Raw genomic sequence first — 27,818 nt, forward strand, 5'->3', positions numbered from 1 at the left:
AGCATCCTCACTTTGTTCAGTTTTGTGGATTTCACCTTGTACAACCTGACTGACGGGTGAGTGAAAAACAGCTATGGTTTCACTACGACGACGGAATTTCACTCCCAAAAACTCTCCCTCACTCCCACTCTCTGAAGATACACTAGGGCCCAGGACAAATCGTCGGGCTGGACCCCCCCGAAGGTCTTTATTCATTCAAGAAAATCTGTTACAGAAGTTCAGCTTAGAGCCGTCTCGTAAGTCTCTCTCTCCAAAACGTGAAAAGAATCCCTTCTTTTACAAGAGCTTCAAGCTCCATTCAAATTGGCAACATGCCACTTGTCTAAAATCTAGATTAAATCCTATTACAAGCCACTAAGGGCCATCCTGGAGTCTTCAAAGCTCTCGGTCACACGAACTGCCTCCTAGATGCTTGTCAGGCTCCCATTTCGCTTAGGAAAAATAGTCCTTCCTAGTACCTGCAACAATTAATTAAAGCGCACCACCATGGTACCCATTAATTGTTAGCGCTTTGCATGCAAATAACACACTGTGGACTAATCCTAGTCACGGTGGGCGTCCCCACTAAACACGTGCACATCTAAACAAATATATATATATACAAATAAATAAATATATATTTTCTCTGGTTGACCGGAGTCAACACTCTTGATTATAATTAAAGAGCTTTGACTAAGGGTCAGGGCGCTTTAATTATAGCCAAGTCTCTCCAACCGAAGTTGGCACATCTTGGTTAACCGGGGTTAACCCTCTTGGCACATGCCAAGTCTTGTTGATCGAAGTCAACACTCTCTGACCGCAGTCAGATTTACTTAACTGGAGTCAAGTATCTTTGACCGTAGTCAATCCTTTGACCATTAAAATAACTCTTTGACCGTAATTAACACATATAAAACTCTTTAATTATGATCAAATAAATGGTCAACTGTACTTTGACTTAGGATATTTACATTGTGGTGACATCCCCTCGGCTTCTATTCAGTTGACCTCAACTGAAAAGCTTCCTTGTAAACACCCAAAAGCTGTGGATGATCGGATAACATGTCTTCGTCCATCCACTTGGCATCTAATGCGGTATAATTCTTGAATTTTACAAGATATCTGTAAAATTCCTTACCCTGAGGGCCTTTACGTGCAGTATGGTACACAATTTGCTCTGGCTGAAGGACTTCCTCCAGCTCATCCACTTCTGGTGGATCTTCTGATACTGGTTCTGTAGGCTCTGGTCCTTGAAATTTCTTTAGAAGACTCACATGGAATGCATTGTGAATCCTCCAATGCTCTGGCAATGCTAATCTGTATGCAACCTCATTTATTCTTTCTGTAACCCTAAAAGGGCCATAATATCTGGGAGATAACTTTGCATACACTTTCTGTTTGCCTTTAAAGTTGCGGAGCCTAGCTTTTTCAAACTTCAAAAGTACCCAGTCCCCTTCCTTGAGATCTAGTTGTCTCCTATGTTTATCTGCAGCTCTTTTATGTTTCTCTTGAGACCTTTCAATTGCTGTGCGGACTTGGCTGTAAGCTGTCTGGAGGTCTCTTACAAACTGATCAGCTGCAAATATTTCATCTTTAGTCCTCAATATAGGTGGCAAAATCACCTTCCCATATATGACTTCAAAAGGGGCTTTCCCTGTAGAGCTATGTACTGTATTATTGTAAGCAAACTCTACTAATGGTAGGTACTTTTCCCAGTCTGAACTTTGGTCACCCACGTAGCATTTCAGCATATCCAAAATTGTAGAATTTGCTACTTCACTTTGACCATCTGTCTGGGGATGGAAAGAAGAAGAAAAATTCAGATTCGTCCCCATGTTATCGAATGAAGCTCTCCAGAATAGACTGGTCATTCTGGGATCTCGATCACTAACAATGGACTTAGGCATACCATGATGTTTAAAGATTTGTGCCATGAACAGCTTAGCCATATGATCTGCCTTTATGGTTTTACGAACCGGAAGGAAATGAGCTTGCTTGCTGAATCTATCTATGGTAGTCCAGATTCCATAATTCCCTTGACTTTGATCTCGGCAAATCAAAAATAAAGTCCATTGTAATACTTTCCCATGGTGCCTGAGGCACGGGAAGAGGCATAAGTAGGCCAGGTGCCTTCCGTCTATCATACTTCACTTTCTGACACGTAAGGCATTCCGTAACAAACTGGTGTATATCTTTCCGCATTCCTGGCCAAAAGAAATATCTCTCCAGGGCTAGAGTTATTGCTGTAATTCCTCTATGTCCAGCATAGGGAGGTGCATGGCATTCCCCCAAAATCTTTTTCCTCATCTCCTGGGTGATGCATAGGCAATCATCTTTCATTAAATACCCATCTTTCAGGGAATAGTGACTGGTGGATTGCCCTTCTTGCATTTGCTGTAAAATTTCACCAAAATCAGAATCATGAGCATATTGTTCCCTCATGCCTTCCAGGTCCTGATGATAAGCAATAGTTACATTATTGACCTGGGGTCTTCGGGACAAGGCATCTGTCGCTCTGTTCCGAATTCTTGGAGTATGGACAATCTGAAAATGATACATTGACAGCATGTTTGTCCATTTCATATGCTTCTCTGAAAGCTTGGTCTGAGTCAAAAAGTATTTCAGACTTTGGTGATCTGTTTTGACAGTAAAATCTGCACCCAAAAGATAATGTTTCCATGTATGGATGGCATGAATTACAGCCAATAACTCTTTCTCATAGATTCCTAAATATCTTTCCGCATCCCGAAGTCGTCTGCTTTCATAGGCTACTACATGACCATTCTGATGCAATGCAGCCCCAACACATTCTCCACAAGCATCACAATCCACATCAAAAGACTGATACAGATCCGGAACTACCAGAATAGGCTCTGTAGTCAACTTTTCCTTGAGTGTATTGAATGCTTTCTTCTGTGATAATCCCCATGTGAAGGCTGCATTTTTCTTAGTGAGGTCATGTAATGGAGCTGCGATATCGGCAAAATGTCTGATAAACCTTCTGTAGTAAGAACACAAGCCTAAAAAGCTTCGAACTTCATGCACAGTTTTCAGCTCTGGCCATTCCTGAATGGCACGGATCTTCGCTGGATCCATTTGTATCCCATTCTTGGATATTATATGCCCTAGATAGTGGATTTCTTCCAGGAAGAATTCACTTTTCTTGTTGTTTGCATAGAGCTGATGATTTCTCAGCTCTTGAAACACTATAGCAAGATGTTCTCTGTGCTCTTCCTCTGTCTTAGAAAAAACTAAGATATCATCAAAGAAAGTACCCGTAAAATGCCTGTACTTCCGGAAGATGCGATCCATCATTCTATTGAATGTGGCTGGAGCATTTGTCAACCCAAAAGGCATCACTAAGTATTCATACAACCCGAATGTTGTGCGGAATGCTGTCTTATGCACATCCTGAGGCTGTATCCTCACTTGGTGGTAGCCACTCTTTAAGTCTATCCTGCTGAAAACTGAAGCTCCATTTAACTGATCCAGGACATCATCAATACGCGGAATAGGGAATCTATTCTTGATGGTCATTTTGTTCAGTGCGCGATAATCGACGCACATACGGAATGAACCATCTTTTTTTTGTACTAGCAGTACAGGGGAACAAAAAGGAGACGAGCTGGGCTGAATCAACCCTTTGGACAGCAAGTCCTGTACCTGAGCCATAATCTCCTCTCTCTGAGTCGCACTGACTCTATAAGGGGGTCTGTTTGGTGGCTCACTACCAGGCATTAACTCTATCTGATGATCTTCTTGTCTCTCTGGGGGTAACTCCCCTGGCAAAACATCAGAAAAGCAATCTTTAAAGTTTACAAGAAACTGGAACTTATTTTTGTCTGCATCATTCATTTCAGCATGCATATCATTCTCTTTTTCTTTTACAAAAACCATGTACGCAGAAATTGCAGACTTTATTGCTTTACTGCATGAAACATCAGATACAATGGGGATAGTGTCCCCTTTATTCCTGGCAATTAAACACTGATTTTTCCCCCTATGCACAAACTCCAGCACTCTTTCAGGAAGAGTCAACTTCACTGCCTTGCGGTGAAACCAAGGCATCCTCAAAACTACATCATAATGTTTCAGTGGAGAAATGAGGAAGTCTTCCTGATCCACATAACTTTGAACATGAAGACGGAGCTTCCCTATCAAGGGAGTAACTGGCACAGGATTCCCACAAAACATTTGATCGGCATCCAAAGCCCTGCCTAACTCTTCCGTCTTTATTCCCAGCCTCAGGGCTAGATCCTCTGATATAAAATTATCAGTAGCCCCTGGATCAAATAAAATTAGCGCTTGCTGGTCTCTAACTTTGCCCCATGATAGCAGCAATTCTCGTTCTTCTGGGTTCAAAGCATGACCCAGTATATCAGGAATTCCCCCCGCCATTGGCTTTTGCGGTCCTCGTGGCTTCTCTGCCTCTTTTCCCTTCGATGTTGAAGGCTTTTCTGGGCACTGGGCAGCCACATGCCCCTCTTTACCGCACCTGAAGCATTTCCCATCTCTACGAAATTCCGCTATCTGTTCAGGGGTAAATAGAGATTTGCCCTTATAAGTCTTTGAAAACTGAGTACCCCTCGGCTTCTGAGGCTGAAACCCTTTCTTTTCAGCCTTGGGGTACTCTTTCTTTTCTGATTTTGTAAAATCAGTTTTCTTTTTATCAGCACGTCCTGCATGCAAGGATCGCACTGTAGATGGATCTTGTAGTGGCACAAGACTCGCTACTGAGGCTGAATGCATAAGATCTTGAATATTCTTTGCCCCCAAAGCATTCACTACTGCCTGAATTCTTGGAGTGAGACCTGCTCTGTACTTCCTCATCTGGGTACCTTTGGAGATCTTTTTGAACGGTGCAACCTGCAAATAAGCATCCCAGAACTTTTGGTTGTACCCATCCACTGTATCTCCTGCATCCATGTGCAAGCTGTCCCAATCTTGAAGAACATGGTCTCTAAACTGTTTAGGCATGAACTGCTGGTAGAAGGCTTTCTTGAAGCCCTTCCACTTTCTTGGGGCTGACCCATCTGTAGTCAGTGCACTCCACCATGTACTAGCCGTTGCTGTTAAGTGTAGGCTGACCATTCTTAACTTGGAGGATTCTGAAAATTTCTCTGTACCGAATGCAGCATCAAACTGTCTGATAAACTGCAATGCTTTGTCTGTATGACCATACTGTCCATTGTAGGTCATAAACTTGACAGATTTTCCTCCCTCTTTAAATTCCTTGGTCGCTTTGGAAGACTTCTCTTCCCAGACTTCTCGTGTTTCCTTCTTTTCCTGGATGGTTTATCTGATAAGGAAGAAGAAGACACAGAAGTCGAGAACTCGAGGTAGACGGTGATGGACTAGGAGATCGGTGATGATGCCTCGATCTCTTTTTTCTATGGGACCGTCTCTTATGAGATCTATGAGATCTCTCTCTCTCAGACTGTACACGAGAATGTGCCTCCGGCATTGGCACGTCATATACTGGATTAAGCATAGCTTCTGCTGGAAACAAATGCTGAGCCCTGGGATCCCTTTTTAGATTTTCCAGCTCTTGTATACAAGTGCGTACCATTTGTTCAAATTCTTGTTGAGTTTGCGGCACATTTCTCTGTCCTGGATGTACATCCCTATCTTGTGAATCCCACTGGATAGGTGATTTATCCATATTCTGAGATCTGCAGATTTCTCACACAGTGCGGGTAACTGATGCACACTACCTTTACTTTTCCAACAGAAAAGGTACCTCAACAAGAGGTGTTTTGCATTTACAATCTATGCCAGTACTGGCTGTCAGTTCAAGGCATATACCCACACAATTGCCAAAGCATCAACAATATATATTCCCCTTTTCTGGCTGCTGCAGATGGCTTCAAAAGGCATCTGTTTCCCCTTCTCTGTGCACAAAGGCATGCATCTCTTTTATTTCTGCAAAACTCTGATTTTCTCTGTTTTCTGCTGATTTTCTGACAGTAAAATGATTACCAGATAGGTGGGCATTGATGGCAAAAACTGTCTCTGCAACTCTCTCTTTTTTTTTTTTTTTTTGGTTGGGGGTACTGCTGGTTACATTAACCAGATCAGTCCTGTTCTGGTCTGGTTAGATGTCTGTAACTTGGCCACTAACTGAACCAAACTGGTTAACTGCACCAGTCTAGTCTAGTTAGGCTGTCCTCTGACCAGATCTCTAACCAGGGTCAGCTAACTGCAGTTAACTTTAACAAGGTCACACTAACCACAGGTCTGCCAGCCTGGCTGCCACGTGTCAGTGTGCCACGTCAGCTCTGAGCTGGATGCCACGTGTACTGCCACGCCCACACGTGTCTGCCATGTTATCAGCTGCGTATCTGCCACGTGTCCTCCTGCGCCACGTCAGCTGGACCTGTTGGCACGCTCACTGGAACCGTCTGTGTGCAGCGCAGAGACCTCAGAAGAAACGATTCCATTTGCAAATTTCACGGGACCTTGAAAGCGAAACCACAATACTCCAGATCAAGGCATCAGCCGACGCTAGTTTCATTTCGCCTCGCGCCATGATCTCACAAGATTTCCGTCAGACGGCGCTTACTTACGGGATTTCGTCGTCAGTCTTGGCTGCCTGGCTTGAGAACCACTTTAGCTTGTATCCCAATAGGAGCCACAATAGTTATGTCCTTTAAGTCCTATTCAATCTGAGGGGTTGTTGCTATGATATTGTCATTTTTTTTGCCAGGCTCCCTTCACACCAAGCTTCAGGAAGTCTTCCAATGCGTAGACATCGAGCATTAGCAGCCCTTTTTTCTTGTTCTTGTACCTCTCCATATACTTTACTTTTGTTGATTTTATTGTCCATTGTTGCTCGGATTTCCTCTTTTATCAACTTGACGATTGGTAACCATGTCCAAGACTTTGGTAACCAATTGTGGTGTGGGTGCTGCTTCATTGTGTATCTGTAGTAAGGCTGACGGTGCCCCTCCTAATTCGACCTAGAAGACTTGCTGGTGACTCGACCTGTTGGCAGCTGTCGACTGACGACGCTCCCCTTTTTTTTGTTGGCGAGTTGTTGGCTGGCGGTGCCTCCCCTTTGTTGGCGGCGCTCTATTGATTAGCAGTGTCCCCCCTTTTGTTGGCGGCGCTCCTTACTCCCCTTTGCTTGTGTAAGAGATACGAGAGAGAGAGAAAGAAAGAAAGAAAGAAAGAGTATTATTGTCCACTAAAGACCAAAATGGGCCCATGGGACATCAAGAACTCTGCATACAAGATAGCACAAAATCAACGTGCCACAAAGAAGAGGCATCGTCGAATATCATCTAAGTGCTACGCAATACAATGCAAGTGAAAGTACATAATGTCAAATCTGAGCCTAAATACAAAGTAAACTAGATGCAAGGAAACCGTCCCTGGGTGCAAAATGGGGGGATGAGTACAATATGCCAATGCAAAGATACAAGTCCAGGTGTCACGGAGTCTGAGAACCAAAATAATACTGGAAATCTTGTCCATCGTCACAGAGAGAGAGAGAGAGAGAGAGAGAGAGAGAGAGAGAGAGTAAACACACACACACACACACACACACACACACGTTTTTTTTTGTGTGTGTGTGGGTAAAAGAAACTTTTTATTAAGAAGAATGTACATTAATAAAACTTCTAATTGGGCTAGAGGAAGGTCAAACCATAGAGTCCAAACACGACACCAGGAAATAGGCTGGTCTAGAGGCATAGCGACCAAACAACTAGAAGTGTCTCTAAAGGTAATCCCAAGAAAACGAGCATGAAGATCCGTTCTTAGCCTAAAAAGAAAACCCCGAGCAGTATGACTTGTCCAAAGGAGATGTAGCACAGTATCCCTCGGATGTGAACAAGTGGAGCTATATGTCGAGCAGCCAATAATATACGCGCTGGTAAGACCCCTACACACATGCGCGCGCTCGCACACATAGACACATAGACACACACAGAGTTAGAGCGTGTCGCTAACGTTGGCAAAGAAGAATATCCAAGATAGGCTGGTGGTTTTGAAAGGGGAGTGTATCTTGAGGAGGAGGGCCACACACACACACACACACACACACACACACACACACACACACACACTTTTTAAATGAAAACTTTTGATTGATTATATTACAAGAGCAACGATCTCAATATGAGGCAGCCAAAATTACATCAGCTGAAAATCTCAGTGTATGCTAGATATACTTGATGATCTATGGAGCCCGTCTGCAAGCAATCAAAGAAGGATTGTTGCAGAGAACACTTAAAAAAGCCAAACAAGGAAAATATAGGATAACGAAAGACTTTACAGGTCTTGTCTGTCCAGAAAGTCCAGAGTGCCAAATAGCGAACCCAAACGAAGAAAAGATGAAACTCTGGTCTGGGTTAATGAAAACCAAAGAGCCAGAAATACTTTCCAAAAGGAAGAGTCGGGAATCTTGCTCGCAGGCACTGCCGAAGAAGATCAATGAACTCACGAGAGCATAGGCGAAACCAGAATAAATGAGGCACAGTCTCCTGAGAACTCAAACATCTATGGCAATGAGTAGGAGCAATGTGTCTACGAGCCAACATGTGTCCATATGGAAAAATGCCCAGAAGCACTTGCCAGAAGAAAATCTGTTGGCAAAGAGGAGTTTTGTAGGCCCAAAGCTTATACAATGCAGGGACCGTAATCTGAGATAGCCTCAAAGGGCGAGAAGAGGACCTTGGGGAAGTCAAAGTCCAATCCTCCAACGTGTCTTGAAGTTCCAAAGGAGGAATCGGAACAAAAGGCGTAAGCATATAAGCAATTTGTTGCCACAAAGGCTGAAGACTGAGTTTAGTCAAACTCTGGCAAGTGTATTTGGCATGCTTCACAGTCTCCCGTGTGGCCTGCATGTAGGATTTACCATAATCCCGAATAGCGTTCTTGCAACAAAAGCCTGCCATTCATAATCCAGATCAATGAGAATGGCATAAAAAACGATGGCTTTAAAATCAGCATGGTCAAGGTAACCATTATTTATCAGCAAAAGGTGTCTGCAGGCCAATCTATCATTTGGAAAGTCATGCAAAGAGAGCCTTAGCCAAAGAGGAGCATGATCAGAATATGTGAAAGCATGGTCAATCCAAAGCTGACAAGTGAAGGCATCAGAATGCTGCGGATCAACCTGATACCATCTGTCAAGCTGTCCAATTGAGCATTATGTTGAAAGGTATAGCCCATAAGCATGAGCTGCAATTCCTTCTAGAGATCAACCAGAGACAACGAAGCAGAAAATCAGACCATGCTTGCTTTTCAGAAGCCAACATGTGAGTGTGGCCCGAGGTATTATCTCCTGGTTGTGGGGCATTATTGAAATCACCACAGATAAAAGCATAATGCCGCTAGGGATATTTATGCATAGCATCCCAAATCAAAGCTCTATTCTCGGAAGATTGAGGAGCATATACTGATGCAAATTCAAAGATGTTGCCTTGAACAAGGCATTGTATGATCATCCATCCACCATGGTGATCATTGAAGGCCACAATAGGGTGAAGATCATGCTTAACCAAAGAGGCTACCCCAGAGAAAGAGTGCTCTCTAGCATAGAAAATGTCATAACCAGCAAAATGTCTAGATTTACTAGCATGCATATGCTGATTATGCTCTTGTAAAGCCACTATATTAGGCTGCAATTGACGTATATACAGCCAGACTAGTCACACACACACACACTTTTTTTTAAGTGAAATCTTTTATTTTTGTGTGGGAAACCTCAAGAAGAGGTAAAAACCCACCAATAAGTACAAAGGAAAAAATTTACAAGTAAAGCCTTACAGAAAAAACTCATGAGGCAACCCAGTAAAAAGTTATAGATTCGTTGGAGGAGAATTAAACAAAGCATCCTCCATTTTTAGATTGTTGCTTTGTAAAAAATGATGCAATGAAGAAATTGCACCGTCAATAAAAACCACCTGTTTTTTGCCCTTGTGATTCTTCTTAATATAAGCTGGCAGCCGGAATTTTTGAATCATAGGGTCAAAAACATGTTGCAACATAGGATGAAAAAAAAAAAGAGAAAAAAGAACATATGCATCTTGAGTAGAAATAAACTCTGGCACAGTCATCACAGGCAAAGGAACTGGATCAACATCTGTACCCTCTGACGAAGGAGCTGCATATGATAAATCAGGACTAATCATTTCAGCTTCACTCCGAGTATCAACTTGAGAGATAGCATGTGCAACATCCTGAATGATCCCCTCTTCAAGGGGCACATTCATATCCTGAGGAGGAGGAGGTTGGTGGTGCTCAATAGGAGTCCGGTCCTGAGCTTCGTTAGCAACAGAAAGATTGGCCTGTGATTTATATATCTTCCTCTAGTAGTGCTTCGGAGCAGTGAAAGAAGGCTTATCGAATGAAGTCATAGCAGAAACCGGAGGAGAAGGAAGAGTAATCTTGACAGCTGAAGAAGGAGCAGGAGGAGTGGTCTTGGAAGCAAAAGGGCAATCACGTGCAAAATGACCAACCTGTCGGCACCAATAACATGTTGTAGGAAAAGAGGCAAAATGCAGCCTGATGGGCAAATCCCAAATCAAGATCCAGAGTAGAGGGCACGGGCTGCATTATATCCCATAAAATACAAAGGCGAACATCTCGGGTAGCCTACAAAAACTCTTGTCTCGGAACATGTAGAGGCCTTCCCAAAAGCGCTGCAAGAGTAGGAAGATGCTAAAGAAGAGGTAGAGACAATGCTTTGAGGGTAATCCATACCGGACAGTGAGTCAGAAGAGAGGCAGACGGATCAAAAAGCGGATCCTAGGGCATCACATAAGCAAAGAAACCAGCCCCATGAATACCAGTATGACTGACAAGTCGCTCCACCACATCAGATGAAGAGCAGTGGGCATAATAAAAATCTTTGCCCAGAAAGACAAAGGAGGAAAGGCAATCCTGACCCACTGCAATTTTAGCCCAACGATGAAGTTGAGCTGCAAATAAAACCCTTCCCATAAAGTAGAGACATACCTCAAATTGCTGAGCCTGTCGAAGACCGAAAACCAGAAGGGCAGAGTCCAAAGAACAAACAAGCGGTGAACCCGATGAAGGAACATGTGTGACAGAAGCAAAACACATCTGGCGAAGAAGGTCCAGCTGGAGGGAAGATGAAGGACCATCCATGACATCCAGCTTTGCTGATTTTAACAAAGTGGAGGGAGGCAAACCACCATGCTTCCGTCGAAAGAAGACACGTGCAGGAGGAGTAGAGACAGAAGGGGGGGTTGAAGCAGAGAAAACGAAAGAGCCATCTGTCATAGCAACAGGAAGAGGGGAGGAAGAGACATGAAGAAGATAATGTACAGAATCCGGCGTGAGAAGAGCAAAAGGCTGCAGAGATAGAGGGAAAAACAAATTCGGTACGGATTTTGGCTGTACGGACATGGGAGCAGGTACAGAGGAAGGAAAACATACGGGTGAAGGTACTTGTACGGAGGGGGGGTGTACGGACATCCGTACAGGTTGTAGAGACGATCGTATAGCTTGTACAGACGACCGCACAGCAGGTACGGCCTGCGCAGGGGCAAAGGAAGGGACTGAAGCAAAGAACGCTGACGGGACAGGCAAGGATGGTACGGGCGAGGGCGGCTTGTGCAGAGGCTGCTACTTAGAAGGTATGGGCAGCAGCGGGTGTGGTACAGGTGTAGACGAAAGGTGTATGGGGGTTGATACAGGGGGTACGGATGCATGCAGAGCAGCAGCAACAGTAGGCTGTGGACAAGGTAAAGGGACGGGCGAGGGAGAGGCTGAGCTCGCCATTCTCTCTCTGTCACACACACACACTTTTTTTTTTGTGGGTGAAATCTTTCATTGATTATATTATATGAGTAGCAACCTCAAAATAAGGTGCTACAATTACATCAACTGAAAATTTCAGTATATGTCAAAAAGACCTCATGATCTATGCAGCGGGTCTGCAAGCAATCAAAGAAAGATTGCTGTAGAGAACGCCTAAAAAAGCCAAACAGAGAGAAAGTAGGATCACCAAAGACTTTAGAATTCCTATATGTCCATAGTGCCCAGTAGCGAACCCAAATGAAGAAAAGATGAACTCCGGTCTGAATGGATGAAATCCAAATAGCTAGAAGAACTTCCCAAACAGAACAGATGGGAATCTTGCTCGCAGGCGTTGTCGAAGCAGATAGAAAAACTCACGAGAGCGTAGACAATGCCAAAACAAGTGAGGCACAGTCTCCGAAGAAGCAGAACATCTGTGGCAAAATGCAGGAGCAATGTGTTGATGAGCTACTAGCTGTCTAGATGGAAACACTCCCAAAAGAACTCGCCCAAAGAAAACCTGTTATCGAAGCAGTACTTTATAGGCCCAAAGTTGCTATAATCTTTTCCTCCACCACTTGGTTGGGCGATGCATTCACCAAACAGAATCACATCTCTTTGAAACCCAAGGTTGAGCCTAAAGGATTTTATACAATGCAGGTACAATAATCTGAGATAGCCTCAAAGGACAAGAAGAGGACCCTGGAGAAGTCAAAGTCCAATCTTCCAGTTGGTCCTGGAGTTCCAAAGGAGGAATCGGAACAAAAGGCGAAAGCATAGAAGTAATTTGTCGCCACAAAGGACGATAATGAGAGCCCAATCCATATGTAGTGGTTGCTAGAGAAAAGGGGAGCACAGTACCAGCATCATCTATAACATCAGCAACCGAGGTGATGCCTTTAAACGAGACAAAGTAGGAACGTCGAGGTTCCTGTAAAGTCAAGGGATGCTGAAAGACTTTCGACTAGTGAATGCTTTTAGCTCTCAAAGAATTCCCAAGCAAAGATTGCCGTCCATTCCATTCCAGATGAGAAAGAACATGCTTCCAATCAAGAAGCAAGCGGGAGACAAAAGGACAGCCAAGCAAAGTGCCATCAGTGCAGCCAAAAAAGATCCTAGTGATCGAGTTGTCAATGATTAAACGTAGAAATATTGATATGAGTGACCAGATTCCTAATCATAAGAGCCCAAGGTTGATCACCTTGGAGAAATTGCAGCAACATTTTCCCCCTGTGGGCAAGAAAATGCACATGAATATCCGTGATGTTTAATCCACCATGCATCTTGGGAGAACGAATGTGATGCATCGAAAGCATCCTGAGACTTTTTCTGCCATGTTTGGATCGCCAGAAGATTTCCATAAAGACAGACATGAAAGATGTAAGATCTGCCTTAGTGAACATGATCAATGGCAAGTAAAATTGAATATATGCCACAAGGATGGACTGCACTATTCGAAGATGAACGTGCAAACGCCAGGTTGCCAGTTTCCAATACTCAAGCTTTCTGAAGCTTACCCAAAACCCAATCAGTTTGTTGTCGGCGAGTGAGTTCCCATGCCAAAGGGTAACCAAGATGACGAATAAATTGAGTGGGTGGAATGATATCCCCGGGCCATAGACTATGCCAGCCTTTGGAATGCAAAGGGAGCAGCTTAGACTTTTGAAAATTAACATGAAGACCAGTTGCCAAACCATAAATAGAGAGGGCTTGCATCAAGGCACTAAGATCATGGGGCTTATTCTTCGGGGTAAAGAAAGAATCATCAGCATAAGCTTGAGCAACCATGCTGTGATTAGCATCCAATTCCAAGCCATGAAGTTATCGTGTAGCCACAAGATGATCATTATATTGCAGTATAGGATGCGTAGCAATGGCATACAGTAAAGCACTGAGAGGGCATCCTTGGCGGACCGAACAACGAAGAGTCCACTCATCAGAGATATCCCTAGAAAGAATGCAAGCCACATTGCTAACTCTGTAAAGCTAGTAAATAACCTGCTGCATTTTTGGTCCAAATCCCAAAGCTCGCATAGTTTGCGAGATGAAATTCGATTGAACTGTGTCAAAGGCTTTTGCAATATCTACCTGCAAGAGTAGAACATCATGTTGTGTGTATTTGGCATATTCAATCCTAATATAAGCATTGGCAATGTTATCTGTGATATGGCGACGTGGAACAAAGCCATATTGGGAGGGATGCAACCCATCATGCAAATAACCTTTAATCCGATCAACCACCATTTTGGCAATGATCTTGTAAATGATTGGCATGAGCGTGATTGGCCTCCAATCACCAAGTTAATCACATAGCTGCTTTTTTGGAATCAGCTTGAGAAGACCATTTTTTCATGACACAGGCATCTGTTGATTTTGCCATGCTGTATTTACCATTTGCAGCAAGGTGAATTTAAGATCCCAGAATGCAAGAAAAAATTCAACAGTGAGACCATCCCATCTTGGATATTTCCATTTGCCACTGGATCTCAGTGCATCAGACAATTCCCTTTCAGTGAAGGAATGCTCAAGTTCCAGAGCCTGAGCATCAGACAGAATTGGATGAATATGCTGCAAAAGAAGCTGACGTGCAGACACGAGTCAAGGAGAAAGAGTATCCACATGCCCAAAATGAGTGGAGAAGTGCTGCACACATAAATCAGCAAGCTCTGAACGAGATGTTGACCATGAGCCATCAGGCATCCGGATCCGATAGATATTGGCAGCCTGTCTTTTGTAGTGTAAACTCTTAAAAAATTGCTTGGAAGAGCAGTCTTTATCCAAAAATGCCCGTTGTTTGGATGGGAGACTAGGGCAAGACATGGACCATCTGCCGGCCATAGAAGAGAGGACTTTACGGACAAAACTGTACGGATTTTTCTTGCTGGTACGGACAAAGTCGTACGGATTTTTGACAGTACGATTTTTTTCCCTGAATTTTCTAACAGAGCGCACGGACACAAAACGGGCGTCAAATGGAACCTCGAGGGCGTCAAACTGAGGGAGACACAAGCACTTGCAGCATGGGAGCACGAGGGCAGCACGGGATCTCTCTCTCACACCTTGAGACTAGAACTCACAATTTCAACCGCGAGAGAGAATCGAGTTCGCCAAATATGATGGGGCAATGGAGGCTGACAAAATCCTTAATTGGATTTGCCATTTTGAGCTATACTTTGCCAATCAAGACAAAATCGAGCAAGAGAAGCTTGCTCTTGTTACATTTCACTTACAAAAGGGCGCTCTAATGTGGTGGTCTTTGTCACAAACAGGAAAAGAGCCTATTCGTGAATGGCCTAAGTTTGTGGAGCAATTGAAAGCCACTTTCATGCCACCAAGGCATGAAGAGAACCTAACCTTTCGTTGGGAGAGGTCTAGGCAGTTCGATAATGAGAGTAATGCAGATTTTACAGTCAAGTTTTAGAAACTCTCTCTAGAGTTACCCGAAAAGAGTGAGGAAGATAGAGAAAGAAGTATTTAGCAGCCTTAAGCCCAAAAGTAGGATACGAGGTTGAAATGTTTAACCTGATTATGCTTAAGGACCTCACTAAGCTGGCTGAAATAGCTGAGAGGAAATTGAATCCTCGTAAGCCCTTCAATAAGGAGGATGGGTTAACATCTAAGACCAACAACATAGCCACTTTTAGGAAATCAAACCGGTTTAAGAATAATAAAGGGAAGGGTAAAGCTCTTGTAAGGAATGTGAACAACCAATCACGTTCTGGATGGGTTCCATTTCCTTCTATGACGGATGAAGAGAAGAAATTGATTAAGGAAGGAAAATGTTTCGGGTGTAAGAAATATAAGCCAGGGCACGTATGGCATAAGTGTTCCGTTCTCTTGGCTAAAATTGCCAAGATGAATTCGGTAAAAGGGAAAGCCAAGGCATCCAAGCAAGAGGGTGAGAGGCTTCTACCTCGTCATCCTTAAAATCTACCGTGACTATTCAGCCAATAGTGAATGCTGTCCATTCAGCCAATACCTTCGGGACTCATGATTCTTTTAAGGTGTATGGATTTGTGAATGGATAGAGAATAGTGGTTCTCCTAGATGATGGATGTAATTATGACTTAGTGAGTGATAGATTGGTAAAATTACTCTATCTTAAACCAGAACCTGTTAAAAACATGTCACTCTTAGGGGACATAATGAAGAAGACACATCCATAGTACAGAATATCCCTTTTCGTATATAAAAATATAGAGATCGAAGGGATTTTCTAGTAGCTCCTTTACAAGACGTTGCCATGATTCTAGGTAAACCATGGCGGTATGATTTTAACTTTGCTATTCATCCTCATACTCATCATTGTTGCTTTTTACATAAGGATGAAAACATAAGGATCTTAGGGAATTGAGATGTGTATACGATTCCATTGGTTACTCCTATCCAAGCGAAAAGATTGGTAAGGGGAAGATTGTAATCTTGTGTATATACGGGATTCACGAGATCTTCATATCTCAAAAGAAGATCAGAAGAGAAATGTGTTCCTTAGAGCTTATGAGGATCAATTTTCAAGAGATGACTCATTCAAATTGCCTATGGAGAGAGAAGATGATTATGCCATAGACTTAGAGCCAGGAGCTTCTCCTCTATGTAGAGCCCCATACAGAATGAACATGATAGAGGAGGTGGAAAAACAAATTGAAGATCTATTGCAAAAAGGCCTGATTCGACCAAGCAGTTCTCCATTTGGAGCACTTGTATTATTGGTCAAGAAGAAGGATGGATCATATCGTATGTGTGTATATTACCGTGCTTTGAATAAACTTATGATTAAGAATCTGATTCCAAGAGTGGATGATTTATTGGATATGCTAAAAGGTGCTAAAGTTTTTAGCAAATTGGATTCGAAATTTGGTTATCATGAACTTCGGATGAAAGTTGGAGATGAATATAAGACTGCTTTTCACACTCTCATCGGACATTATGAGTGCCTTTTGGCCTAACTAATGCTCCAGCCACTTTTAGTAGGTTGATGAGAAGGGTTTTGCGACCCTACTTGGGAAAATTTGTCATAGTCTTCTTTGTCGACATTTTAGTTTTCAGCCAGACTAAGAGCATAAGAATCACCTTGCTAAGGTCATCGATGGAGCTCCTGAGGAAGGATCGATTGTTCCTATATACCAAGAAGAGTGAGTTCTTCAAGACATAAATAGAGTATTTGCCATTTGGGACACATTGTGTCTGTTGAAGGAATTTGGGTTGATCCTAAAAAGGTCAAGGCCATAATTGAATGGCCAATACCCAAGAATATACATGAGCTCAGATCTTTCCTAGGGATGTGTAGTTATTATCGTAGATTCATTAATAATTTTGCACGTCTTGCTTCTCCACTAATAAATTTGTTGACCTTATATGAGTGGGAAGAGGTTCACCAAGTAGCTTCTGAGGAGCTTAAGAGAACATCGGTCACTGCACCAGTGTTAACACTTCCTAATATAGACAAAGAGCTCTTTGTTGTATGTACGGATGCGAGTGGTACCTCGATTGGGTAGTGTTGATGCAAGGAGGGCATCCTATTGCTTATGAGAGTAGAAAGCTTCAAGGGGCTGAATTGAGATATATCAGGTATTAGGAGTTATTGGCAGTCTTGCATGCTTTGAAGTTATGGAAGCATTATATATATGGTTCTGCTTTCAAGATTAAGACTGACCATCAAAGTATCAAGCACTTGTTTTCTCAACCCATTGTTTCTTGAAGACAAATCAAATGGGTTGAATATATTCAATCCTTTGGGCAACCAAATATTGAATATCAGCCAGGAAATGAGAATTTAGTAGCTGATGCTTTGAGTAGATGGCCCCAAGTTAGCCACATTTTTGTGATTGGAACAAATCATTAGGAGTGATGGTTGAAGCTTATCCTTTAGATGAGGACTTCATTGAAATTTATGGGAAGATTCAACATAATGAGGTCGGGGGTTTAGAGACCTATTGTTGGGACGTGCCATGTGTACCCAAATCATTTTGGTATCTAGTCATGAGTGAGTTACATGCGAGTCCATATTTTGGACATAGAGGCATTAGAGGAACCATTGATAATATTGAGAGGTACTTCCATTGGCCTAAACTTCGCAAAGAAGTTTCAGCCTTCATTCAACAATGTGACGTATGTCAGCGCATTTAATCTGACATAAGTAAGACTGCTGGTCTTTTGCAGCCTTTGCCTATTCCATCTGAAAGGTTGGAACACATTACGATGGATTTTGTGTCAGGTTTCCCCAAGGTTGGTTAATTTGAGCAGATTTTCATTGTTATAGATAGGCTGAGTAAACACGGTTATTTTATTCCTTGTAAAAAGGAGTTGTATGCTCCTGAAGCAACAGGTTATTCATTCGGGAAATCTTTAGGTTACATGGGTTACCAAAATCTATTGTATCCGTTAATGATGGCCGTTTCATTAGCAACTTTTGGACAGCCCTATTAGAGAATCTCGAAACCAAACTGAGATTTACTACAGCCTTCCATCCTCAAGGAGATGGACAAAGTGAGAATGCCACTCAAACCATAATTACTTTAGTTTCAGCTTATGTCCATGACCAACCTAGAAGGTGGCGAGAATTCTTACCTTTGTTAAGAGTTTGCTTATAATAACACTGTACACACTTCCACCAAGAAAGCCCCATTCGAAATCATGTATGGGCAATGTTTACCCACATCAATAACACACTTGGGGGAGCGAATTTTTGCTGCTGACCAGTTTGTTGAGGATATGTCACAGGTTATTGAGCAGGTAAAATAACATATTAAGAAGGCCTAGGTTCAACAATCCAAGGCAGGCAATAAGGAAGAAAAGAAGTTTATTACCAGGAGGATGATTGGGTTTTACTGAAGATTCATAAAAGAAGAATCAAGTCAGTGAGAGGAAGTACAAAACATGTCAAGTTAGCACCGAAGTTTTATGGTCCATTTCAGATTTCAGCAGCATTATATCCAAAAGAAGAATCCAGAGCGTATGAGTTGAAATTACCAACCCACTGACGTATGAAGAATATATTTCATGGGAGCAATTTCAAGAGATACCATGGCGATACTTCCGCGTTTTTGGATACTCAGCATTAAGAAGAACTTGAACTTGAAGGTGGGACTAAAGTTCTTACTCCGGAATAGATTGTGTACCATAAAGAGAAGAGTACTCGTGGAAAGAAGAGATATATGTATTTACTGAAGTTTAAAAACTAGCCAGCTAGTGATGCACAATGGATGGAAGAAGAGTTTTTACAAATTTTCCACAGATACTCGCAGATTATAAAAATGCGATGCAATTGTAGAAGTAACAAGAGAAAGTGCACGTAAGAGGAAGAGAAAGTAATAATCCAGAAGAGGACTTCTGCTCATTTAAGCAAGAGGGAGTGTCATGACAAGAGAAATGACTATTTAGTTAATTAATAGTCATTAGAATCTTATTATTGGTAGGCGTCAATTTGATGGTGCGGTTATATGTTGTATTTATGATTGATCAAGCTGCGCAAGTAGTATCGCTAAACTATGTAACATTGGCCAATGATTAGTAATAAAGATGTGCACGTACGTGTCTAGGTCCTAGGGGCAATAGGAAAGGGAAGGGTGCATTAGAGTGCATTAAATGGTAGGTGCATGGGTCATAGGACAAGGTTAGGTGTAGATGGGAAGATGGAACTTGAGTGATCTCAAGGAACATTAATGAAAATGTATTCACCCTTCATTCTGAATCTCACGGAGCATTCTCTCTACCACATTGCATTCATTCGTCCTCTCTCTCTCTCCCCACCTTGCATGTAGGTCGAAATAGAAACAAGTACTCTCACGAGAGTAGAGAAGGGAAGACTGAGAATAAAGAGGGCTAAGAGAAAGGGCTGAAGCTTGAGAGAAGGGGGAGAGAGTGGAGAGAACGGGCTGAGAGAAGGGGGGGTTGAGAATGCGGAGGACTGAGAGAAGGGGGTTGGCAAACCGGTGTTCTGGTATGATGCACTGTGCAGGCTTGGTAAAGGTGCCATTTGGGTCTTCTGTATCTGCATGCTTCTGCTCCTACACTACCTCCAACTTATACACTACCCTCTCAGCCACCTCCTACGCACTCAATCCCCTTTCTAAGCTCTCTCAGTCTCCTCTTCTCTTAGCCCCTTATCGAGTCTCCACTTGGCAATCTCCCCTCGCTTCTCTAGGCTTGAACCTGTTCCCTTGGCGTTCCTCGTCTGCTGGATGTTCGGGATGCGTTTCGGACGTTCTGGTTCCCCCTTCCTTCACGGAACGCCATTCCGCCCGTTCCAGAACTCCAAAGCTTGTTTTTTTGGCTCTTCTAGCATAATGGACTCTTGGTTAAGACTTGGAGACAAACTTTCTGGAGGAGATTCCAAATGCCCGTTTGAAAATGGGCTGACCCATTGTTTCTTTAGTAGGCATCTGAGAAGGCATATTTTCCAAAGGCCTTTTGTTTTTAACAAGAGGGTACTGAGAAGCCATGTGGACAAACTTCTTACATTCAAAACATGTACTTGGAAACAGGCCCCACTTGAGCTTGTAAAAAGCACTGCCCATATCCACTTGATTCATCGTAACAGAATAGGAGTCAGAAGTGGGATGATTAGTATCCCACAAAATGCAAAATCAGTTGGACTTCCCATTTGGCTGCGGAGGGCACATCACCTTACCCAACGATGCTGCAATTTTGGGTAAGAGAGAAGCCAAGCACTGAGGGAAGTCAACCACTTCCACCCATACCGGACAGCGATGGCGAATTAAAGCCTGATAATCCTTGGTGGGCAACCATGGCAAAACATGTACCATCTGTTGCCCATAAAACAAAGGGGAGTGTTCAAGGAGTATTTGTTTGTGCAGTTCATCTGTCATAATAACCTCAAAAAACCCCCGAGCAGCATAATGCACTTTCCGAACAAAACAACCACCCAAAGTCCAGGTAGCCAATTTCCCACATCTGCTGCAATAGGCATGCGTCTCGGGAAAAAAAAATAATAGCATGCTTGGTGTATTCATGCACCGGATCAACAATGTCATCCACCTCCACCATGAGCCCAACAGAGGGAACAGAGTCCTTCCAATCCCGGCGCGTGTCTTCAAAGCCCTCATGCATAACATCAAAAACCAGTTGAGCCTCAAGAGAAGCATGCATTGAGTCATCCTGACTCGAGTCATGTTTTTGCTTCTTGTGGATGTAGGTCTTGACAGTTTCCAATGGAAAATGAAAGGAGTAACAAGGAGATGCTGAAAGGGAAAGACAAAAGGAAAACAGAGAGAGGTTGAGAACTCTCTCTACAGATAGCACAAACTGACAAAATCTGATTGTATGGACGCGATTGTACGGAAATATCCGAAAGTACGGATTTCTTCTAACAGTATGGAATTTGTACGGATTTTTGTACGGAAATCTGCACATAAAATTTTTGATAGTATGGATTTTGTACCGATTTTTTTGGCAATACGGAATTTTCTGACAGTACAGAATTCTGTCCGGATGTACGGACGGTTGACCAAAAAATTTTCCCCTGACAGTACGGACGGATGTACGGGGCGGGCTGACACGAAAACGTATGGAGAAGCGCCGGCATCATGGGAGCACGAGGGCAGGTGCGGGAACCAAGAAAAGGAGCAGGAAGGGGCGCGTAGGATGTTGGCTGCAAGCTGACAGTTTCCAATGGAAAATGAAAGGAGTAACAAGGAGATGCTGAAAGGGAAAGACAAAAGGAAAACAGAGAGAGGTTGAGAACTCTCTCTACAGATAGCACAAACTGACAAAATCTGATTGTATGGACACGATTGTACGGAAATATCCGAAAGTACGGATTTCTTCTAACAGTATGGAATTTGTACGGATTTTTGTACGGAAATCTGCACATAAAATTTTTGATAGTATGGATTTTGTACCGATTTTTTTGGCAATACGGAATTTTCTGACAGTACAGAATTCTGTACGGATGTACGGACGGTTGACCAAAAAATTTTCCCTTGACAGTACGGACGGATGTACGGGGCGGGCTGACACGAAAACGTACAGAGAAGCGCCAGCATCATGGGAGCACGAGGGCAGGTGCGGGAACCAAGAAAAGGAGCAGGAAGGGGCGCGTAGGATGTTGGCTGCAAGCTGACAGTTTCCAATGGAAAATGAAAGGAGTAACAAGGAGATGCTGAAAGGGAAAGACAAAAGGAAAACAGAGAGAGGTTGAGAACTCTCTCTACAGATAGCACAAACTGACAAGATCTGATTGTATGGACGCGATTGTACGGAAATATCCGAAAGTACGGATTTCTTCTAACAGTATGGAATTTGTACGGATTTTTGTACGGAAATCTGCACATAAAATTTTTGATAGTATGGATTTTGTACCGATTTTTTTGGCAATACGGAATTTTCTGATAGTACAGAATTCTGTACGGATGTACGGACGGTTGACCAAAAAATTTTCCCCTGACAGTACGGACGGATGTACGGGGCGGGCTGACACGAAAACGTACGGAGAAGCGCCGGCATCATGGGAGCACGAGGGCAGGTGCGGGAACCAAGAAAAGGAGCAGGAAGGGGTGCGTAGGATGTTGGCTGCAAGCTGGTCTCCTCCTCTCACCACACAGACACACACACACACACACACACCCCACACACTTTTTGAGTGAAATCTTATATTTCTGTGTGGGAAACCTCAAAAGAGGTAAAAACCCACCAATAAGTACAAGGAAAAAATTTACAAGTAAAGCCTTAGAGCAAAAGTCATGAGGCTGCCAAGTAAAAAGTTACATATCAAGCTGGAGGAGGATCAAACGCAGCATCCTCTAGCTTCAAATTATTGCTCTGTAAAAACTGATGCAGTGATGAAACCACGCCATCAATAAAAACAAGCTGTTTTTTACCTTTGTGATTCTTCTTGATATAGGTTGATACCCGAAATTTCTGAATCATAGGGTCAAAAACTTGTAACATGGGATGAAAAGATTCCAGTAAAAAAGGCACTTCCGCATCTTGAACACACACACACACACGCGCGCGTGCACATGCACGCACGCATGCAGAGAGACAAAACTAACTAACTAAATCTCAAATGAACTTGATATTTTTTAATCTTAAATAAAATAAAATTTGGAACTTTAAATCTTGAATGCATTAGATATCTTTCTAATCTTGGTTAATGATGAGAAACTTTGAATGCATCTCATTTAGTCATATGTGCTGTTTCCTCACATCCTTGATATAAGGAAAGTCTTGTGCTATATGTTCTTCTTTGGTATTCCAAGCCTTATGTTTGCTGTGCTTATAACTTATGAATGGTCTTCAGATTATTAGGGCACTCCAATATAGGAGTGGATTGGGAGACTATAATGTGAACTTTAACAATTTTTAGGTCATGCCTTAATTTTCAGATGGATAGGTTGTGTGAATGTGTTTTATATTATGTATGCATGAAGAGTGCTTGATTGAAGGTTTACAGACACCAAGGACATACAGTTTGATGGGAATTTTTCTAGAGTGGTTGATTTCAAATTGAAAAATTTTCTGAACCAAAGGATAGCTACCATTTTCACATGTTTTTGTTGTGCTTTGTGATGAGCAGTCTGTTCTTAGGTTACACATCTGCTATAACATTTTTAATGTGGGGTTTCATTTTCCATTCATGTCGTGTAATTAGTCACAAGTCTGGTTTTCTGTTCTCAATGTTGTCCAAGGCGATTCTTTGCCCAGAGGAATTTCAAAATGTTCAATTTCATATAAGAACTTGTATGAGATCTATTTATAATATGTGTCTGCCAGGCTCATTGTTTTTCTGATTTGCCATGATTTTCCAGCTGGCAGAATGGATATCTATGGGAGGGAGGGTGTCAGAGGCCACTGCAGCAGCTGCAGCAGAAGAATGTGAACGAATGATGCGAACAGGGGAAAGACCAGGACGGTCTGGTTATGACAAGAATAGATTACTCTTGTATGCAATTCTTTCTGGAAGCAGACAGCTGATGGATAAACTATTGAGGGACATTCCAACACTCTTCAATACCATCGAGGACTTCTTGTGGTTCAACCTTGCTGTGGCCAGAGAGAATGATTACAGCGATTCAGCAGCCACTAGTGTGGGGTTGCATCCTTACACCGTTGAAGATCTTCAATCGTACTTGCTTAAATTTGAGCCTGCTTATTATACCAGAAATGGCAAGGATCCATTGGTTTATCCTTATGTGCTTCTCCTAAGCCTTCAATTGCATGCATTTGTCTCTTATCTGACAAATGAATCAGGGGGCGAAGGTTATAGCATAGATGCAGTACATGTAGCCATCGCTTTTGCTGATCATGGTGTCCTCTTTGAAGGAGTTGGTACTTCACACAAACTTGGGGCCATGGATAGTGTCACTGAAGTTGCCAGTGTTATTCGGTACTATGGCTTATCTTACAAGCGGCAGGGAAATTTAGCTTTAGCGGTTGAGTATTATGCACAGGCAGCAGCAGGCATGGGGGGAGGAGCAGCTTCATGGAGTGGACATACGAGTAGTGATCTCATAAGGCAGCGCCAAATGATGCTAAAGCAACTTCTCACAGAAATTTTACTTAGTGATGGAGGAGTTCAGCTTCTCCTGGGTCTATCTGGTACAGGCTCTGAAGGTTCTTTGAAAAGGTTTCTTCCAGATTATCAAGCACAGCATTATTTTTTGCTGGAAGTGGCTCGTCACTGTCAAGATTCTGGTCTTTATGACAAGGTTTGTTTTTTATTTAGACCCTTCTTATCAATAGATTGGTTCAAGCTGTTGGACTTTTAATTGCTTATTTTTGAAAGTATTCATTTGAATCTCATGGCAAGGATTTGTAGGTTGGTTTCAAGGCTTGAATTTTTGTGTAACGGAATGTTTGCTTCTTAATGTGTTAAGACTTACAAATGTTATTATAGGATCAAACATCAGCTATGTAAGTTGGGGTTTCTGGAAGATATATTTTCCCTCTGGTTGCAATGGGAAGATGGGTTTTATTTTCTTGCAAGTTTCCTTAGTGAAGTTGGACCGAGGCCTATAAAATAGTTTGGATAGTCTCATTAATCAGGAGAAGTTTCTTGATGAGGTGGTTGCAAAAGATTTGCACTTGCTGAGATAGTGTTTTTCATTGACAGGCAATTGAGCTACTCAAGCGGGTTGGAGCATTTGCACCGGCATTAGAAATAGTTAATGGGCGTCTTTCTGAGGCTATAAATGCCATTGCCAGGGGTAGGATGGATGCAGAAACAAGAGCTGAAGGGATCATTATGGCTGGAAACAGTATCTTAGAATCATACAGAGTTCTTGGTGCTTCCAGGTCTGCTTTCTATTATTATTTTTGATTCATACATTGAGGCACATACATGCCTACACAAATAACATAATGCATGAAGGAGTTTACATGTGCACACACCCGAATTGTGTGTGGTTGTAAACACATGGCCACATGCACAGGCGCAGAGAGAGAGAGAGAGAGAGAGAGAGAGAGAGAGAGAGAGAGAGAGAGATGAACCTCCTCGGGAGGCTTCATTGGCGAGAGAAAGAAAGAAAGTTTATTAATGTCCACTGGAGACCAAAAGGTCTATGGAACAGCAAGAAACCCTCTAGTACAACTGCTTTAGGGAGGGCGCATGGCAGCTCCCAAGGAGTACAAAAGCAACCCCCATTTATTTAGAGTACCTTCATAATAGTTTGAAAGTGTAATCAGCCATACATCAGTTTAAGACTGAGAGTCTTTTGGTTTTGATTTAAGTCTTTGATTAGGGCTACGCCTTCATGGTAAACTGCCCATTCTCCATTCTTTCTGGCAGCCCTGACTTTAGCTAATTCAGTTGCCTTTTTTTTGAGTTGAGCTTGTGTAAGCTCCTCAGTTATCCATACTTTGGTACCCTTCAGCTTGTAAGATTGTCGAAGAAGCTTGATTTGCATATCTTTTGACTTCAGTGTAAGGATTGCCTGACCTTTGTAGTGCATAATAGAAGCGGGCCTGGAGTTGTCATCATCTTGCTCATCATGCATTCAATGTTAGGCAAGCCTGCTTTGATCTTTGTCAATATGTCACTATAAGTGTACTTCTCTTTGTACCAATCTTCTGGAAGTCCCCCTATTCTAATCTTCAGCGCATTATCACATCTAGCTTCGTGTTCTTTAATCTTTGCTTGAATATCAGACTTGCTTGCTTTGGTATCCACTTTCACAATCACTTCCTTCTTAGTAGTTTGTACTTCAATGTGAACAAGATCTTTGACTGTAGAGACTAGCTGTGGGGTAGGGGAGGAGTCATCAATTACTGCCTGCTTACTAGGCCCTTCTAATATGTGAAGTCGAGCTTTTACTTCTACTAGTTCCAATCGTAGCTCTCTCACTGCTTGCTGTAGATAAAAAATCTGATCTTGTTGCCCAAGGATGGGTCGTTTGGAGCCTTCTTGTTGATAATTGCGTGCAAACAGAGAGGGTGTCATTGTTGCAACTGTAGAGTATCGAGTCTTGATGGAGGTTGAAGGAGTTGAGGGGGACTTGGAGGAGAGGAGAGGATAGGCCAGTCCATAATTGGCAGTCTGTAGAACCTCCTAGCTGAAGCTAACTCCTAGGGTGGGTTGGGGGTTTAACCCAACTCGAGGTTAGGGTTAGGGTTAGGATTAGGGTAGGGTTTAGCCTAATTCGAGATTAGGGTTCGGGTTAGGGTTGGAGGGGGGTTGTTGTTGACGACGGGACTAGAGGGTTTGTTGGTGACGACGGGCTAGGGGGGGCTGACAGCTGGTAGTGACTTACGACTGTTGGTGGCTGCTCTGCTAGCTGGTTAGCTAGGTTAGCTAGGTAGATAGGTTAGATTAGATTAGATTAGATAGGTTAGGCGGGGTAGGTGGCGGTTGAGACAGACGACGGACGGGTTGAGCGGTGACGACGACGAGTGACGAACTGGAGTGCTACGGAGCTGGGTGACGAACGGGGAACGGGGGAGGCTGAGCGATGAACGGGGAATGGGGGAGGCTGAGCGACAGACGGGAGAACAAGGGAGGCCGAGCGACGGTCGGTCGGTTGGTCGGTCGGTCGGTCGAGAGAGAGGGTGGGAGACAGAGGGAGGAAGAGGGTGGGAGAGAGGGAGAGAGGCTAAACCGCCATCCCAGCTCAGGGTTTAGTCCCAGCTCATTGGTGCTCATTTTGGTTGGAAAGTACATCAATTGGATATAAAACTAGCCTTTCTCAATGGGCACTTGCAAGAAGAACTGTATTGAGTCATGGTGTTGGTTTTCAAATGCTTGGTCAGGAACATAAAGTATGCAGAGCAGGCGCTTTATGGGCTCAAACGAGCCCCACTAGCTTGATATGAGAAATCTCATACATTTTTGACCAATCAAGGTCTTACAGAATAGTTGAATTGAGAGTACCCTTTATATCAAGAAGAGAGTAGAGGATTTGTTTATTGCCATCATGTACGTGGATGATATGCTGTTGAAAGGCACATTACATATTATTTGGACATTCAATTTTTGCAAACAAATGAAGGCATTGTGCTCAAACAGTCAATACATTTAGGGACTATTCCACTGCAAGCCCATTGCAACTCCCATGGAACCATAGTTGAGACTGTCCATGCATGATGAAGGTGAACCTTTTGATGCTGTTGTATACAATCAGGTTGTTGGATACCTTATTTATTTGTGCAATACCCGTCCAGGTATTCAGTTCAATGTATGTCAATTTAGCATATATACACAGAGCCCAAAGACACAGCATTGGCGTGCTATAAAGCGTATACTTAGGTACTTGCAATGTACCTAGTCTCTTGGATCTATGCATGGGGGGGTGACTCGCGACTTGCATGCATTTGGTGATTTAGATTAGTCTAGAGATTATGATGCCATACATTCTAGTAGTCAAAATTGTTTCGTTATTGGGAGTTCATGCATCTCTTGGTTGCGCAAGAAAGAATCCACTCTAGATGACACTAGGGCAAAAGCAATTGTACATGAGGTGACCTGATTTTGGACTACTTTTTGATTTGCCTTCTCCTTTAGTGCTAGCCTTCGTCATGGATGAGTCTATCCTTCACCTCCGGAGTGCCGACAGAAACTTAGTACGAAGACTTTGTATAAGTAGGTGCTCAAGTATGTGTGTGGGTGTGTGGAT

The 27,818-nt window shown here is 42.9% G+C and overlaps 1 protein-coding gene across 1 annotated transcript in view; it reads left to right on the forward strand.

Annotated features, from left to right (window-relative positions):
• The window catches only part of LOC147895896 (nuclear pore complex protein NUP93A-like), a 108,037-nt gene that overhangs the window by 62,714 nt on the left and 17,505 nt on the right, over positions 1–27,818 (forward strand). Inside the window, exons 12-13 of the mRNA XM_087382612.1 lie at positions 23,520–24,419; positions 24,824–25,005. Of these exons, the coding sequence (XP_087238738.1) occupies positions 23,520–24,419; positions 24,824–25,005 (1,082 nt within the window). The remainder of the gene's footprint in view (positions 1–23,519; positions 24,420–24,823; positions 25,006–27,818) is intronic.

Source organism: Dipteris shenzhenensis, chromosome 12 (genome assembly GCF_047967505.1).
Source record: "Dipteris shenzhenensis isolate YYH24624 ecotype China chromosome 12, Dip_SZ_1.0, whole genome shotgun sequence".
NCBI lineage: Eukaryota > Viridiplantae > Streptophyta > Polypodiopsida > Gleicheniales > Dipteridaceae > Dipteris > Dipteris shenzhenensis.